We start from the raw sequence: 18,714 nt of genomic DNA, 5'->3' as shown, positions 1-18,714 counted from the left end.
TGTAGTTCCTTCCTGGTCATGTGACACCGGACGCGGAAGTAGTGCCCGGTGATTCCTACTTGTTGTCACTGTTGTAAGGAAGATGAGCGGCGGTAGATTGGCCCGGGGAGGAGGAAGAGGAAGGCCACCGGCGGCACCGAGCAAAGAGGTGAGGTCATCCGTAGGGAATACATAGTGCGTTTACTCCTGTCATTACCGTATATATATATATATATATATATATATATATATATATATATATATATAAACACACCTTTCTGTCGTTACCGTATATATACAGTTACACACATCAATCTGTCACTACTGTATAAACAGATATATTTGTCATTGCCCTATATACACATACACCTGTCATTACCGTATATACACATACACCTGTCATTACCGTATATACACATACATCTGTCATTACCGTATATACACATACATCTGTCATTACCGTATATACACATACATCTGTCATTACCGTATATACACATACATCTGTCATTACCGTATATACACATACATCTGTCATTACCGTATATACACATACATCTGTCATTACCGTATATACACATACATCTGTCATTACCGTATATACACATACATCTGTCATTACCGTATATACACATACACCTATCTGTCATTACTATATATATATATATATATATATATATATATACACACACATATCTGTCATTTCTGTACACACCAGGGGTACTCGACAACTTTTAGTGAAGGGCCACTTACTGGGGTCTATTGTCAGGTGAAGGTCCGAACTGAACATCAGTAGGAAACGTGTTTTGTTACTTTTCACAAACATTGTTGAACAGTAGTATATAGCTCCCCTGTGTGCTCCCCCAGTAGTATATAGCCCCCCTGTGTGCTCCCCCAGTAGTATATAGCCCCCCTGTGTGCTCCCCCAGTAGTATATAGCCCCCCAGTGTGCTCCACCAGTAGTATATAGCCCCCCTGTGTGCTCCCCCAGTAGTATATAGCCCCCTGTGTGCTCCCCCAGTGGTATATAGCCCCCCCTGTGCGGTCCCCCAGTGGTATATAGCCCCCCCTGTGCGGTCCCCCAGTGGTATATAGCCCCCCCTGTGCGGTCCCCCAGTGGTATATAGCCCCCCCTGTGCGGTCCCCCAGTGGTATATAGCCCCCCCTGTGCGGTCCCCCAGTGGTATATAGCCCCCCCTGTGCGGTCCCCCAGTGGTATATAGCCCCCCCTGTGCGCTCCCCCAGTAGTGTATAGCCCCCTGTGCTCTTCCCCAGTAGTATATAGCCCCCCCGTGCACTCACCCAGTAGTATATAGCTCCCCCAGTAGTATATAGCTCCCCCAGTAGTATATAGCCCCCCCTGTGCGCTCCCCCAGTAGTATATAGCTCCCCCAGTAGTATATAGCTCCCCCAGTAGTATATAGCCCCCCCTGTGCGCTCCCCCAGTAGTGTATAGCCCCCTGTGCTTTCCCCCAGTAGTATATAGCCCCCCCGTGCACTCACCCAGTAGTATATAGCTCCCCCAGTAGTATATAGAACCCCGCTGTGTGCTCCCCAGTAGTATATGGCCCCCCTGTGCGCTCCCCCAGTAGTATATAGACCCTTGCTTTGTGCTCCCCCTCCCATATAGCATATAACTTATACTTATAATAACTTATAATAACTTCATAATAACTGACGTCACTCGAGCGCCAGCACCAGAGACAGAGAGTGGCCTCTTGTGACCGCTGCTGCCACAAGAGTGACTGTCAGGGAGGAAGCCATTAGCTCCCGCTCTTTCAGTGCTGCTGCGCGGTAACTATGAGCGTTCATTACGAGTGCTCACAGTTACTGTGCAGAGCGCAGCTCAATATACAAGTATGCTGAGCTGCAGCAGGGATCCGGACAGCTGGCTTCCGTAGTCCGTGTTCGGACCATGGTCCGCCAGTTGAGGACCCCTGGTATATACACATACATCTGTCTGTTGTTACTGTATATACACATATACCTATCTGTCATTACCGTATATACACATACACCTATCTGTCATTACCGTATATACACATACACCTACTGTAGCTGTCATTACTGCATATATAATATATATAGTATAATATAATATCTATCTATCTATAATCACACTTCGCTGTCTCAGGCCCCGTTCCTCCTGGGTTTTCCTGAAGATGGAGACTCAGATGATGATGGGAGTTTGGAGGCCGAGCTCATGGCCATTACCGGGGACAACAAAGCTGCCAGGAAGGAGAAACCTAAAGGAAAAAGTGAGTAACAGGACGCTCCGTGTACAGAATCCATCACACCTGCTGGAACATCTAGTACAGGAGAACCCTAAGCTATGGACCATGTCAGGGCATGCTGGCAGTTGTAGTTCAGTTAGGCTGGCTTATCAGGACATTGGCCCATCGTTTCCACCAGTGTAATAGTATATAGTGAGTATTGATCAGGGTTGGTCATGTGACGTGTTGTACTGCTTCCCCTGTAGCCCCCCTCCCTATGGAGCACATTGAGCGTATGGCGGCCCTCTGTATGCAGGATGTGGATGAGGACGTCGATGATGACGTGGAGGATGATGAAGACTTGATGGTGAGTAGAGACGATTGATAAAAGTATGTGACCCCCTCCTGTTAGGAGCTGGGCTATGGGCGGAGGAGGAGGAGGAGGATGTCCCAACCAACACAACAACATTCACATAAATGGGGAAAGTGGAGGAATGTGTCCTTATCGGCCATAACGTCCCAACCGGATCTGATTGTCAGCTCTTATGTCATTTACAGGCAGAACTGAATGAAGTCCTGGGTGAGGAAGAAGAAGAACCAAAAGTGACGCCTCCACCTGTACAGGTATCTATGTATCTATGGTATAGGGTCTCTCCCCTGGTATAGCCTCTCTCCCCTGGCAGTCACTGGTATAGCCTCTCTTCCCGGTATAGCCTCTCTCCCTGGGCAGTCATTGGTATAGCCTCTCTGCCCCGGTATACCCTCTCTCCCCGGTATAGCCTCTTTCCCCTGGTGCCCATTGTGTTTGTGCCCTTTGCTCAGTTCCTCCGTCTCCCTCAGGCTGCACCCGCCTCAGCAGGGGGCATGGAGGGCACAGTGCAGGAGCGTCTCTCTATGTACAGGGAAGCCCTGGTTAATGCCAAGCAGGCAGGAGAAGGAACCAAGGCCAGGAGATATGAGCGCGGTGTAAAGGTACGGACTCCCTCTAGTTCTGTCTCCACCATATCTACTCCCTCTATATTCTCACCCCTCTCTCTGCTCTTCACCCGCAGACTTTGGAGGGCATGCTGCGTACTGTCAAGAGGGGCGGCTCTGTGCCCGCAGAAGACATCCCTCCTCCGGTGGCAACTAGGACAACCTCAGGCACTCCAGTCCAGCCTCCCGCTGTTATCGCCATACCGGACTCCCCGACAAGTCCCAGTCCTGCTGTGAATGGCATACCAGCACAGGCCCCGGTGCCCACTAAGACCCCTCCCCCGGTGCCCACCAAAACTGCTCCCCCAGTGCCCACCAAACCTCAGACCCTTCCTCAGCCTGTGACCATTGCAGCCCCCACCATGTCATCTGCTCCAGCCACCCCGAGCCCAGGTAACCGGTGCTGTACACTCCTTATGGTCCTGGGGTAACATGATGGGGGTCACTCACTATCGCTTTGTCCTCGCAGCATCCGATGAGAACAAGACCCGCGTGATGGATCGCCAGAGAGAATATAAGCTGGCGGCTATCCAGAGCAAGCAACAGGGGGACACCGAGCTGGCCACAAAGTATTACCGCATCGCCAAGGTGGGCACCCCGCACGTTAGGGAGAGAGACCCCCACCCCAGGGATTATACATTGATAAACTATACTGTGAATAGGTGATAAATGTTGCTTGTGGTGTAACCTCTTGTAAGAAAGCGGCCATGTTTTTCTACGCTTGAATTACCCCTTTAATTTTCTAGTTCCCCTGTCCTCTTTCTTCCAGTCTCTAGATCCCATGTTGTCGGCTTTAGACTCTGGACAGGCAGTGGACTTGGACAAGCTCCCTCCTCCTCCAGGTGAGCTCCAGCTTGTGTACGCCCCCTTAAAAGACCTGCATGCGCCACTTTGTTGTGTACAGAGATGCATGCTGCAGCTCCCTGGCTGGGATCACAGTGGGTCCCAGGAGTGAGACCTGGTGCGATCGGTAATTTTTGATGTTTATAATGACAGTAACCCTTTAACTTTTCACTTGTTGTTTAGACGTGGCAAAAGTTAAAGGGGAACTCTGGTGATTTTTTTTTTCCTTTCAGATCAACTGATGTCAGAAAGTTATAAAGATTTGTAATTTACTTCTTTTTAAACATTTCCAATCTTCCAGTATTTATCAGCTACTGTATGTTCTGCAGGAAGTGGTGTATTCTTTCCAGTCTCACACAGTGCTCTCTGCTGCCACCTCTGTCCATGTCAGGAACTGTCCAGAGCTGAGAGAGGTTTTTCTGTTTCAATATATTTTATTAGAATTTTTTCAATAAGATTCTTTTTAAGAGTATAACAAGTTATAGAAATAAATTTAAGAAGAGGAAAAATGCAGAGTGAACAATGAAGTAGAACGCGAGAAATAACATTTCGCAGGAGAAGTTTTCTATGGGGATTTGCTGCTGCTCTGGACAGTTCCTGGCATAGACAGAGGTGGCAGCAGAGAGCAGTGTGTCTTACTGGAAAGAATACACCACTTCCTGCAGGACGTACAACAGCTAAGTGCTGGAGACTGGAGATTTTTAAATAGAAGTAAATTACAAATCTAGTGTATATAACTTTCTGACACCAGTTGATTTAAAAGAGGAAAAAAATGCCGGAGTACCCCTTTAAGATAACCCAGGGTTTCAGCCTTTGTGCTTCTCCTGCTGTAACTCAAGCTTGCAGTGGGTCACAGGACTGAGACCTGATGTGACATGTAGAAATGACAGTCATCTAATATACCAGTATAATACAGCTCAGGCCATTGTATGGGACCTTATACACCGGCAGGGACTCTAAACCAGAACATTCCCATTCACTGACAGCTGACCGGTAATACAGCTATTACCTAAGTTACTTATTACCCTGTATCTGTCCCTGAATAGATCAGCTGGCTCCGAGTAAGCCGCCCGTTCCTCAGTCTCCAGTGAGCGCCGCCCCATCCCCTTCCTCAGGTGAGTTATACGCCCCCTCCTGGACATAGACCTGTAATCTCACCTGTTCACCAGCATTGTATTATTATCACTCTCTGCCAGCGGTGGTAATAAATGTCTGTCACTGCCCGCCCAGGTTTACCCCCTCCCCCTAAGGACACCCTGGAAGCCCTGCAGCAGAGGATGGACAGGTACCGCAGTGCCGCCGATCAGGCCAAGGCGAAGGGAGACGATCGCAAGGCCCGGATGCATGAACGCATTGTCAAGGTGAGAGATATGGTGGGAGAGATCCTGAAAATAGTGAATATTTTACGTAACTACGTAAAATTACGTATTCTACAGCACCTATATATATATTATACCTCCTATACATATATAATACACCACCTATATATTATCTATATCATAAAAATGAAAGTCTGTCTGTCTGTCCTTCTGTCTGTCTGTCTGTCTGTCCTTCTGTCTGTCTGTCTGTCTGTCCTTCTGTCTGTCTGTCTGTCTGTCCTTCTGTCTGTCTGTCTGTCCTGTCTGTCTGTCTGTCTGTCCTTCTGTCTGTCTGTCTGTCCTTCTGTCTGTCTGTCTGTCCTCTATAGACTTCCAAACGCCTGAACCGTTTGACCCCAGATTTGGCACACAGATACATTGGGTGCCCGGGAAGGTTATTGCGAAGGTCCCGTCCCCGCCAGATGTACAGGAGGGGAGGGGGAGGGGAAAGAGAGGCGCCCCATAGAGATGAATGGGAAAATCTCCTCACTGCAAACACAGGTGATATAATTAGCTGCAGCAGACACGGCAGTTGGAGCCTTAGCAACCAATAGGATTACTGCTTTCATTTTCACAGGGAGCAATGGTTGCTAGGGAAGCTGCCTCACAACATTCACAGTAATAACTGGTAGACCCCCTACTCCATCTATACAGTACATGTATACAGTACCCCCTACTCCATCTATACAGTACATGTATATACAGGGCCCCCTACTCCATCTATACAGTACATGTATATACAGGACCCCCTACTCCATCTATACAGTACATGTATACAGGAGCCCCTACTCCATCTATACAGTACATATATATACAGGACCCCCTACTCCATCTATACAGTACATGTATACAGGAGCCCCTACTCCATCTATACAGTACATGTATATACAGGACCCCCTACTCCATCTATACAGTACATGTATATACAGGACCCCCTACTCCATCTATACAGTACATGTATATACAGGGCCCCCTACTCCATCTATACAGTACATGTATATACAGGGCCCCCTACTCCATCTATACAGTACATGTATATACAGGACCCCCCTACTCCATCTATACAGTACATGTATATACAGGACCCCCTACTCCATCTATACAGTATATGTATATACAGGACCCCCTACTCCATATATACAGTACATGTATATACAGGAGCCCCTACTCCATCTATACAGTGCATGTATATACAGGAGCCCCTACTCCATCTATACAGTACATGTATATACAGGACCCCCTACTCCATCTATACAGTACATGTATACAGGACCCCCTACTCCATCTATACAGTACATGTATATACAGGACCCCCTACTCCATCTATACAGTACATGTATATACAGGACCCCATACTCCATCTATACAGTACATATATATACAGGAGCCCCTACTCCATCTATACAGTACATATATATACAGGAGCCCCTACTCCATCTATACAGTACATGTATATACAGGACCCCCCTACTCCATCTATTCAGTACATGTATATACAGGACTCCCTACTCCATCTATACAGTACATGTATATACAGGGCACTACAGGTATAGCAAACTGTAACTGGGTAACACTGCCACACCAGACCTGACCAATACCGCCATACTGTGCTGGATAACACTTTCATACCAGACCTGATCAATACCGCCATGCTGTGACTGGATAACACCACTATACCAGACCTGACCAATACCACCACACTGTGACTGGAGAACACCGCCACACCAGACCTGACCAATACCGCCATACTGTGCTGGATAACACTTTCATACCAGACCTGATCAATACTGCCATATACTGTGACTGGATAACACTGCCATATCAGACCTGACCAATACCGCTGTACTGTGACTGGATAACACTGCCATATCAGACCTGACCAATACCGCTGTACTGTGACTGGGTAACACTGCCACACCAGACCTGACCAATACCGCCATGCTGTGACTGGATAACACCACTATACCAGACCTGACCAATACCACCACACTGACTGGAGAACACCACCACACCAGACCTGATCAATACCGCCATACTGTGACTGGATAACACTGCCATACCAGACATGACCAATACTGACACACTGTGACTAAATAACACTGCCATACCAGACCTGACCAATACCGCCATACTGTCACTGGATAACACCGCCATACCAGACATGACCAATACCGACACACTGTGACTGAATAACACTGCCATACCAGACCTGACCAATACCGCCATACTCTGACTGGATAACACTGCTATACAAGACCTGACCAAAGATTTTCTGGCAAGTCTGAACGGGAGGGTACTGCCCCTCTGTAAGGAGCTACCCTACGCTTTTGGGCAAAGCGGTGCTCCTGGAAGGCTACACAAAGATATAATAAGCTTTGGGCTCCCTGGATTGACGGTGGGGGTGCTTAGTTAATTATTTATAATTATATGGTTTTTTTTTTTGGTTTTTTTTTTTGTGTTTTCTCCCTCTTTCTGGGGCAGTGGGTGGGGGGTATATGGGGGTGGGGGGGGTGGGGGGGAAATCGTTAAGGAATGTATTTATGTATGTGCACAGAACAGGGTGGGTCCAGATGTGTTTGGCCTCTCCTGAGTATGTAATGTCTTAATGAAGAAAATAAAATATAAAGGGGAAAAAAAAAAAAAAGGTGCTACCCTACGCATTAGACCATGGGTGCCTAATGGTAAATACGACCCTGCAGGTATACAGGACACTACAGGTATACAGGACCCCAAAACTATACACTACAAGTGCACGGGACCTCCACCAACTATATACTACAGGTATACAGGACCCCAAACTTTACACTACAGGTATACAGGACCCCAAAACAATACACTACAGGTATACAGGACCTCCACCAACTATATACTTCAGGTATATAGGACCCCAAACTATACACTACAGGTATACAGGACCTCAAAACTATACACTACAGGTATACAGCACCTTCACCAACTCTTTACTACAGGTATACAGGACCCCAAAGCTATATACTACAGGTATACAGGAACTCCACCAACTATATACTACAGGTATATAGGACCCCAAACTATACACTACAGGTATACAGGACTTCCACCAACTCTATACTACAGTTATACAGGACCCTCAAACTATGCACTACAGGTATACAGGACCCCCGAACTATATACTACAGGTATACAAGACCTCCACCAATTATACACTACAGGTATCCAGGACCCTCAAACTATAAACTACAGGTATAGAAGACCTCCACCAACTATACATTACAGGTATACAGCACCAACTATATACAACAGGTATACAGGACCCCCGAACTATACAGTACAGGTATACAGGACCTTCACCAACTGTACACTGCAGGTATACAGGACCTCCCTCAACTATACACTACAGGTATACAGCCCCCCCCCCAACTAAACACTACAGGTATACAGGACCCCCCAACTATACACTATAGGTATACAGCCCCCCCAACTATGCACTACAGATATGCGAGACCCCTAAAAACTATACATTGTAGGTATACAGAACTCCTCGAACTATGCACTACAGGTATACACTAATTCCACTGATTAACTTAGATGAAACAATACCTTTTAGCTTTGCCTCCTGGGCACCTTAGAACAAATCTAATTAACACACTGACACTTTATACCCGGGCAGCGCCGGGTACATTTTCTAGTACCTTATATATGTTGCAGGGAAATGATAAAATCCAGTGTATTGATCAAATCTCGGGAAATGATGGAATGAACACGCCGTTCCATCATTTCCCTAGAGAATTGATCAAATCACTGACCCCTTTCAGGAAAATGACGGAATGAACTATTGAGGAGTCGCCCGCCTCTATGTTTGGCGGCAGAGGCGGACAGGGGAGCAGAGCGGCACACCTCCCTGGCAGGCATATGGCGGCAGAGGGGGACAGGGGAGCAGAGTGGCACGCCTCCATGGCAGGCATATGGCGGTGGGGGCAGATGGGAACTCCCGGCAGGCATGGGGAGGCAGACGGGGAAGCAGAGTGGCACGCCTCCCTGGCAGGCATATGGCGGCGGAGGCGGACAGGGGAGCAGAGTGGCACTCCTCCATGGCAGGCATATGGAGGTGGACGGGGGAGAAGAGCGGCACGCCTCCATGGCAGGCATATGGCGGTGGGGGCAGGCATTGGGAGGCAGACGGGGGAGCAGAGCGGCACACCTCCCTGGCAGGCACATGGCGGCGGAGGTGGACGGGGGAGCAGAGTGGCACGCCTCCCTGGCAGGCATATGGTGGCGGAGGTGGACGGGGGAGCAGAGTGGCACGCCTCCATGGCAGGCATATGGCGGTGGGGGCAGACGGGAACTCCCGGCAGGCATGGGGAGGCAGACTGGGGGGAGCAGAGCGGCACACCTCCCTGGCAGGCATATGGCGGCAGAGGTGGACGGGGGAGCAGAGCGGCATGCCTCTATAGCAGGCATATGGAGGCGGACGAGGGAGCAGAGCGGCATGCCTCTATGGCAGGCATATGGCGGCGGGGCGGACGGGACCAGAGGTGGAGCAGAGCGGCACACCTCACGGCAGGCGTACTGCTGCTGGGGAGGACGGGGAGTGGAGCAGACAGGCGTGTAGCAGGGGAAATAAGTGGAACGGAGAGCAGAGCGGACAGGCTGGGGGAGCAGAGAGGCAATAGGGTAAGCGAATTCTATGTCGCAGGGGGAAATTAATTATAGAGTCCATTCCAACGTTTCCCTGAAAGGGATCAGTGATTTGATCAATTCCCTAGGGAAATGATGGAACTGCGTGGTCAGTCCATCATTTCCTGGGATTTGATGAAATCCCTGATTCTATATATACTGTGGGGGAGATTTATCAAACATGGTATTAAAGTGAAACTGGCTCAGTTGCCCCTAGCAACCAATCAGATTCCACCTTTCACTTTCCAAAGGGTCTGTGAGGAATGAAAGGTGGAATCTGATTGGTTGCTAGGGGCAACTGAGCCAGTTGCACTTTACACCATGTTTGATAAATCTACCCCTGTGTGTATGTATGTGTATATATATATATATATATATATATATATAATTACACCATATATATATCACCTCTAATGTACATTACACCTCCTATACATATATTATACTTCCTATACAAATATAATACACCACCTATATATTATACCTCCATATATATGCTGTGTGTGCTTATATATATTATACCTCCTATACATATATATTAGTGTGTAATGTATATGTATAGGAGGTATAATATATATGAGGTGTAATGTATATGTATAGGGGATTATATATATATATACACTCACCATGCTGGTAACGGGTTGGACCCCCTTTTGCCTTCAGAACTGCCTCAATTATTCGTGGCATAGATTCAACAAGGTGCTGGAAGCTTCCTCAGAGATTTTGGTCCATATTGACATGATGGCATCACACAGTTGCCGCAGATTTGTCGGCTGCACATCCATGATGCGAATCTCCCGTTCCACCACATCCCAAAGATGCTCTATTGGATTGAGATCTGGTGACTGTGGAGGCCATTGGAGTACAGTGAACTCATTGTCATGTTCAAGCAGAAATCGAGACTCATCAGACCAGGAACGTTTTTCCAATCTTCTACTGTCCAATTTCGATGAGCTTGTGCAAATTGTAGCCTCAGTTTCCTGTTCTTAGCTGAAAGGAGTGGCACCCGGTGTGGTCTTCTGCTGCTGTAGCCCATCTGCCTCAAAGTTGGCCGTACTGTGCGTTCAGAGATGCTCTTCTGCCTACCTTGGTTGTAACGGTTGGCTATTTGAGTCACTGTTGCCTTTCTATCAGCTCGAACCAGTCTGCCCATTCTCCTCTGACCTCTGGCATCAACAAGGCATTTCCGCCCACAGAACTGCCGCTCACTGGATGTTTTTTCTTTTTCGGACCATTCTCTGTAAACCCTTGAGATGGTTGTGCGTAAAAATCCCAGTAGATCAGCAGTTTCTGAAATACTCAGACCAGCCCTTCTGGCACCAACAACCATGCCACGTTCAAAGGCACTCAAATCACCTTTCTTCCCCATACTGATGCTCGGTTTGAACTGCAGGAGATTGTCTTGACCATGTCTACATGCCTAAATGCACTGAGTTGCCGCCATGTGATTGGCTGATTAGAAATTAAGTGGTAACGTGCAGTTGGACAGGTGTACCTAATAAAGTGGCCGGTGAGTGTGTATATATATATGCAAAAAAGGGGTCCGTGGAGCCTCAGTTACGAGTCTCAAAACATGGGAATAGCCAGATATCCCTCTCTCCAGAGAAGGAAGCCCATTGCCAAGGGGTGCCTCCTAGTGGGGAGAGCACCAAACCACCCTGATACGTAGTCCCTCAGGTCCTCACTCTGTTGTGAGCTTTAGGACCTAAATAGGGAAACACCAGGGTAGCCCCCTGTTGTGTTTTGTTGGTCTATTTATCATTGCCCCAGTAGCCAGAATCCTGCTCCACACTGACGAGGGGCAAATACCCCGAAACTGCAGTCTGTGGATGGATGCCTAGCCTTGGTAACCCTTGTCTTATGTCGTTATACTCGCCACAGAGTTAGACTTTGACTCGCAGGGGCCACCCTGGTGTTTCCCTATTTAGGTCCTAAAGCTCGCAACAGAGTGAGGACCTGAGGGACTACGTATCAGGGTGGTTTGGTGCTCTCCCCACTAGGAGGCACCCCTTGGCAATGGGCTTCCTTCTCTGGAGAGAGGGATATCTGGCTATTCCCGTGTTTTGAGACTCGTAACTGAGGCTCCACGGACCCCTTTTTTGCATATTTAAATTTTGTAAATATTTATATATAACACCTCCTATATACATTACACATCTTATACATTATACCTCATATATATTACAACTACATATATATATAATCCCCTATACATATACATTACACCTCATATATATTATACCTCCTATACATATACATTACACACTAATATATATGTATAGGAGGTATACCTATACATATACTTATACCTCCTATACATATACATCTATATTAGTGTGTAATGTATATGTATAGGAGGTATAATATACATATACATTACACACTAATTATATGTGTGTATATATATATATAAATAAATATATATAATACATATAAATTTACACTTCCTATATATATTACATCTTCTATAACCTTGTATTGTGCTACATGTAATATAATGGACTTTGTATTCTCCTTCTGCCTCCTTGCAGCAATACCAAGATGCCATACGGATCCACAAGGCTGGAAGACCAGTCAATCTGGCCGAGTTGCCGGTGCCCCCAGGTCTGTATGATGCAATGCTATATGTGGGTCCCCAGCACGTCACAATTTTAGGATTTCCTTAGTAGTTCACAAGTGATATAATTATAGTCCCAGCAGCACCCGCCATGGTATATGACCACAGTTCTTGTTCCAGTTTGTCCTCCATACTTTACCTTTGCTTATTGCTATGGCTGCCTTGTAGGTTTCCCGCCAATCCACGGGTCTGAAGCTGTTGCCCAGGAGCAAAGTCTGGTTGGCGTGCTGGAGACGGCTATGAAGCTGGCCAACCAGCAGGATGGAGATGGCGATGATGATGACGAAGACGAGGAAAATAAAGCACCAGCTGGAGCCCAAAAGGTGAGCGAGTTATTGGGGTGGTCACCAGGGACTTATTCCTGTCACATTATGAGAACTATAAGTCAAGGCTGGTGGGATGGGGAGAGGCTGCTGGGACCACCATGATTACTCTGGCTTCAGGCAGCATGAAAGTGATGACAAGTTCTCTATAAAGGGGAATTATAGCACGGGCTGCATCCTAGATGGCCCCTTTATGACACATGCCCCTCATCCTATACTTTATATCAGGGGGAGGGAACCTTGACTCTCCAACTGTTTTTAAAACTACAACTCCTATTATGCCTGGACAGCGTGTCCAGGCATGATGGGAGTTGTAGTTTTGCCATGGTTTCCTAACCCTGCTTTATATAAAGACATGATCTGTATCACCTATTTCCCTGTCCTTACAGCCTGCGGCCCATCCAGGACCAGGGTCCAACCTGCAACTGGCCGCCCCCAAACCGTCTCCCCCCAAGAGTCCCAAACTATCTGGAAAAGGTTTGTTCTTAATCTACTACTTCATAAGAGTCCAGTGTCCCCAAGCTATCACCCTCCAGCTGTTACAGAACGACACCTCCCATCATGCCGGGGTTTTTGGTTGTTCCCCCTCATACAGCACAGCAGCAGCTCCAGTTTTTAGAGGTAAGAAAAAAGCAGCTGCTGACGGCCGCCCTCCGCTCCAAGCAGCACAAAGACATGGAGGGAGCCAAAATGTACCTGCGCCAGTCCAAGGGCCTGGACCCCATGATCGAGGCCGCTCGGGGAGGCCTGCCTGTGGATATCACCAAGGTAAAGAAGCGGAGCGGTCAGGGGGTGTAACAGTGCTGTGACCTGTATAGGGGCTGAGCAGTTGCTGTCTCTCCTTAGGTCCCCCCGGCTCCTGTAAACCAAAATGACTTCACCCTGGAGCGGACGGGTAAGGGCCAGAGCAGCGAGAAGTACGCCAAGCTGATGGAGCAGCTGAAGAAGCAGCACGAGGTGGAGCCATATTGGATTTATAATACATAAAATGTCTAGCAGTGTTTCTTATAGTTCCTGATGATCCTTCTTCTCTTCTATCAGATGTGTATGTCCTATTCTCAGCAGTTCACTCATCTAGGAAACATCACTGAGACGGCAAAGTGAGTGCCCCTATATCCTGGTTTATCCTCATCACCCTGACATCCTCCTTCCCAGTTAACCCTTTGCCTTATCTGCAGGTATGAGAAGTTGGCGGAGGAATGTATGAAGTACATTGAGATGGTGAAGCAGGCGCACGCCCGGGGGCTCCCCGTACCGCCCTGTCACTACGAGGAGAGGACGGTCAGCATTGTCAAGTGAGTAAGTGTACAACGTGCACCGGTGTATATGTATCCGGGTGTCCCAGCCACCGCCTAACTCCTGTCTGCCCCCTGCAGGATATTCCCGGAACTGACTAGCTCGGATCTTGTATTGTACGTGAATAAAGCTGTGAATTTACCCACAGGTAGGTGCTGTCCGTGTTACAGCGACATGTTGTTTCTGATTCACTTTACACTTATACATTTTCTGTTATAGGATCGTCCCCCAGTGACATGGATACCTTTGTACGCTTTGAGTTTGCTTATCCCAGTCTGGTAAGAGGAGCCATACTATCATCTATCTATCTATCTATTTATTTATCTATCTATCTTATATCATGTTTCCTTATTGCAGGAGGAAGCACAGAGAGATAAGACCAGCATCATCAAAGGCACCAACTCTCCAGGTGTGTGGGGTTGCAGGGACCCTCGCAGGCATGTTACACGTGTGTACACCCACTGCTTACAGTCTCCATTCTCTCTTTCTCTTCAGTCTTTAAAGAAAAATTCAACTTGCAGATAAATCGCAACCACCGCGGCCTGAAGAGGGCGATACAGGCCAAGGGGATTAAATTTGAAGTAATCCAGAAAGGGTAAGTGAGAGGGAATGCTGTAGAGTCAGGGGGCAGGGTGGTGGAGTCATATTCAGTATTAATACCACTTTATACCTCTAGGGGGCTCTTCAAATCCGACCGTGTATTGGGAACAGCGCATCTCAAGCTGGAGACTTTAGAGAACAGTTGTGAGATCAGAGACATTGTGGAGGTAATGTACCTCCTGGCTGCTGTGTATTACATAGCTGATATCCCGTGTTCACACTCATCATCTCCTCCATCCCTGTATTCTTCCTCCTAGGTGATGGACGGCCGCAGACCCACAGGGGGCAAGTTAGAGGTGTGCGTCCGAATACGTGAGCCCTTCACATCTCAGCAGCTAAGCAGCAGCACGGAGAAGTGGCTGGTCATAGAGCCCATCAGCCTTCCCCCGGTAACCCGTCTCTTCACTGACTCTCTGCCTATACACAGTACTAGCGAGATGCTGATCCTGACACACATGGGGCTGTCATTAAAATGGTTACTGTCACTTTAAAAAAAAAGTTTTGACTTCTCAGCAGTTTTGATCAGCCACGGTCTAGGTCAGAGGTAGGGACCTTGGCTCTCCAGCTGTTGCAAAAATACAACTCCCATCATGCCTGGGAATTCAAAGCTTTAGCTTCCTAGGCATGATGGAAGTTGTAGCTTTGCAATGGCTGGAGAGCCAAGTTTCCCCACCGCTGGTCTCGTTGTTCTCTTCACTTGTTCTAGCAGTTGGTCTGAACACTGAGACCCAACAGATCAAAGCTTTTGGCATGTCAACATTTTTTAAAAGTGATAGGTCGACTTTAAAGGGGTACTCCTTTAAAAAAAAAATATTTTAAGATTCCAGAAAAAATTCCAGTCTTCCAGTACTTATCACCTGCTGTATGTCCTGCAGGAAGTGGTGTATTATTTCCAGTCTGACACAGTGCTCTCTGCCGCCACCTTTGTCCATGTCAGGAACTGTCCAGAGCTGTAGTAAATCCCCATAGAAAACCTCTCCTGACAGTTCCTGACATGGACAGAGGTGGCAGTAGAGAGCACGGTGTCAGACTGGAAAGAATACACCACTTCCTGCAGGACATACAGCAGCTGATAAGTACTGGATATTTTTTTTTAATAGAATCAAATTACAAATCCCTATAAATTATAAATATTTTTTTTTACTGGAGTTGCCCTTTACTGTCTTAGCACTCTATTATTATTGGCTGTCAGGTGGGTGACATCTCCTGCTGTGGCAGCCACAGTATAATAGATAGAAGAAGAAGATGATGATGATGATGTCTTTATTGGGGATGGTCTTTAGTTCACATCTTCTTCATGTTTTTTGCAGCCTCCAGCTTCAAAACCCAAACAACCGACCTCAAGTAAATCTTCTTCATCCAGTAGGTGGGTGTAAAAGCTACGCGATTTCCGAGACTTCCCATATCCTCATCTGCTGTCCTTAATAACCTCCTGTCCTTGTACTTCAGCCCCCAGACCCTGCACTGCCTGAGCGTCTTGGCCTACGAGAAGGAGAAGCTGGAGAAGAAGGTGCGTATAGAAAGCTCCAGAGACCCCATCTGTCTCCTCAGATTCCTAACTCTTCTGCTCCTACTTCAGATCCTCGCCTACAGACAGCAGCACCGCCCCCCTCCTGATGACATCATAACTCTGCTGAATGATGTCACTCAGCGCAGCCAGCAACAGGTGCAGCAGCTACGACAGGGAGGACCCGCCATCCGTACCGGTGAGAGGCCTGGAGCATTATGGAGAAAGAACTATGAAATCTTCGGAGACTTCATCTTCCAGTTGTTACCATTGCTTCCTTTTCTTCCTCTCTTCAGAATATGTTCGCCAGCTAGAACGGTACCTGCAATTTTACTCCGATTCTGCGCGACGCCTAGGTCAGGAGGGGAACAGGGTAAGAGGGCCATAAGCTCTGTCATAGGAGGCCTATAGGCCACATTGTGTCCACTGGGCCTAGGATTCTATAGAGAGTTACTATGTGGAGAACATGCATGGATCCAGCAACGTCCGGGGATCCAGCAAGGTAAAAAGTGTCAATAATTTCTTTTCACATTATAGGAAGCAGCAAAGGAGGCTTTATACAAGAGGAACCTTGTAGGCAATGAGGTGGGTATATAAGGGGGAGATCATTAGATCATACAGATCATGTGATGTCATCAGTAGTGACCTGATCCCTTTCCTTTCATCAGTTGCAGAAAATGTCCAGATGAAGATGATTTGAGATCCCGGAGAATCTCATCCAGAAGCCTCTCGCCCCTTCTCATCCCAGGAGACGCTCTCCCTTCTCACATCAGGAGGCTCCCATACTGCTCATCCCAGTAGGCTCTTACCCTTCTCATCCCAGGAGACTGTCATGCTTCTTGTCCACAGAGTTCTTATACTTTGAATCCCTGGAGATTTTCAGCCTTCTTATACCAGGAGAGTCTCATGCTCCCTGAACCAGGAGGCTCCCTCCCTTCTCATCTGAAGAGACTCTTGTCCTTGGAGACTCTTGCACTTACTCATCCCCTTCTCATCCCAGGAGGCTCTGAATACAGAAGGCTCTCCTCAGAGACTCTCGAGCTTTTAACCCCCTACCTCTACTTATCCCAGGAGGCTCTGAATTCAGATGACTCTCCCACCTTCTTATCTTCTCACCCCAGCTCCTCCTAGTAGACTCTCGTCCCTGACTCCTCCTAGGAGGCTCCCTCCCCCTACTTCTCCCGGCAGGCTCCTGTCCCCTACTCCTCCCGGGAGGCCCTTGCCCCCTTCCATCATCTTATCATCTCGTCCCCTACTCCTCCCGGGAGGCCCTAGCCCCTACTCCTCCTGGGGAGGCTCCCACCCTCTCCCACCTTCTTATCTTCTCACTCCCACTCCTCGCAGGAGGCCCTGGCCCCCTAGTCCTGCCAGGTGGCTCTCAAGCTTCTCACCCCAAAGGCTCTCATTCCAAGAGACCATTCCAGATTTTACAGCCCCCCCCCCCCCCCAATACTCTCCCATAGAATTTGGGAACCAGTGCCTTATTTCTCTCAGCACACTACATTGGCACTCCACCACCATCTCCCGTGACAATCAGTCCTTTCCAGCACTTTCCTAAACGCTCGGCTACACTAGTGCACTAGCGATGAACCAGCAGTGAGTGTGTGTTCTTGTCCACTCCGTCTTTGTGTACCCAATTCTTGTCCACTCATTCCTATCTGTCTTTGAGCTTTTATGTGTAAATTCTATCAATCTTACTGTAGATCATCTAGCTGCTGCTACCAATAGTAATAAAGACATAAAACAATATGGCAGCCATCATTTCATCATCGTCACCATTGTCTCGTGTGTTAATGTCTGCGCCATGTTTGCTCTGTCCTTCCCCCGCCATGTCTGCTTGTGTAAAGGGCTTGTAAACACAGGGCTGCCCTGCCAGAGCCCCCCCCCCCCCCCATATGTGTATAATAGATGATGGGAGCACTGACCGCTCCATGCTACATAGTCAGTGGCTGTAGCTCTCTCTGCCTTTATCTCAGCACAAAATCACTAAACTTTATTGTTCACAGTTTCATCAATCATGCTGACAGTCCCCTATGTCTTAGTAGTGAACACTATGGAGGAGATTTATCAAACATGGTGTAAAGTGAAACTGACTTAGTTGCCCCTAGCAACCAATCAGATTCCACCTGTCATTTTCCAAAGAGTCTGTGAGGAATGAAAGGTGGAATCTGATTGGTTGCTAGGGGCAACTGAGCCAGTTTCACTTTACACCATGTTTGATAAATATCCCCCTATGATTTTGCTGTTTACAACCCCTTTAAGTCTGTGTGTTGAGTGTAGAGTGGATGGCGCTTCGACAACCTACCTCAGCTGGGTGCACAAAGGTTCCTGACACACTTGGCGCATC

The 18,714-nt window shown here is 47.7% G+C and overlaps 1 protein-coding gene across 2 annotated transcripts; it reads left to right on the top strand.

The window, feature by feature from the left end:
• The first annotated feature begins 8 nt into the window (after positions 1-8).
• Positions 9-17,210, top strand: CC2D1A (coiled-coil and C2 domain containing 1A). 2 transcript variants are annotated; one of them, XM_069947965.1, is made up of 29 exons: positions 10-148; positions 2,114-2,237; positions 2,459-2,559; positions 2,751-2,816; positions 3,033-3,164; positions 3,245-3,560; positions 3,637-3,755; positions 3,937-4,009; positions 5,057-5,125; positions 5,241-5,371; positions 12,556-12,628; positions 12,810-12,964; positions 13,354-13,441; positions 13,560-13,732; positions 13,811-13,921; positions 14,006-14,064; positions 14,143-14,259; positions 14,341-14,408; positions 14,480-14,538; positions 14,618-14,669; positions 14,756-14,855; positions 14,937-15,027; positions 15,118-15,249; positions 16,171-16,226; positions 16,310-16,370; positions 16,440-16,566; positions 16,664-16,740; positions 16,905-16,952; positions 17,036-17,210. In XM_069947965.1, the coding sequence occupies exons 1-29, from the start codon at positions 83-85 to the stop codon at positions 17,054-17,056; spliced, it is 2,865 nt and encodes a 954-aa protein (XP_069804066.1). In that variant the 5' UTR covers positions 10-82; the 3' UTR covers positions 17,057-17,210. The 2 variants fall into 2 exon arrangements, with proteins under 2 accessions (XP_069804075.1, XP_069804066.1); XM_069947974.1 differs by lacking the exon at positions 3,033-3,164 and having other exon boundaries at positions 9-148.
• Positions 17,211-18,714: the final 1,504 nt, after the last annotated feature.

The sequence above is a fragment of the Dendropsophus ebraccatus genome, chromosome 1 (assembly GCF_027789765.1).
Source record: "Dendropsophus ebraccatus isolate aDenEbr1 chromosome 1, aDenEbr1.pat, whole genome shotgun sequence".
Lineage (NCBI taxonomy): Eukaryota > Metazoa > Chordata > Amphibia > Anura > Hylidae > Dendropsophus > Dendropsophus ebraccatus.
This window is presented reverse-complemented; position numbering and strand designations above follow the sequence as displayed.

What these genes read in the sequence shown, in the direction of transcription:
- CC2D1A (XM_069947965.1), top strand. Translation starts at nt 83, where the DNA reads ATGAGCGGCGGTAGATTGGCCCGGGGAGGAGGAAGAGGAAGGCCACCG. An exon ending in TGACGCCTCCACCTGTACAG is followed by an intron (nt 2,817 to 3,032) that starts GTATCTATGTAT and finishes CGTCTCCCTCAG; the next exon opens with GCTGCACCCGCCTCAGCAGG. An exon ending in CAAGCTCCCTCCTCCTCCAG is followed by an intron (nt 4,010 to 5,056) that starts GTGAGCTCCAGC and finishes GTCCCTGAATAG; the next exon opens with ATCAGCTGGCTCCGAGTAAG.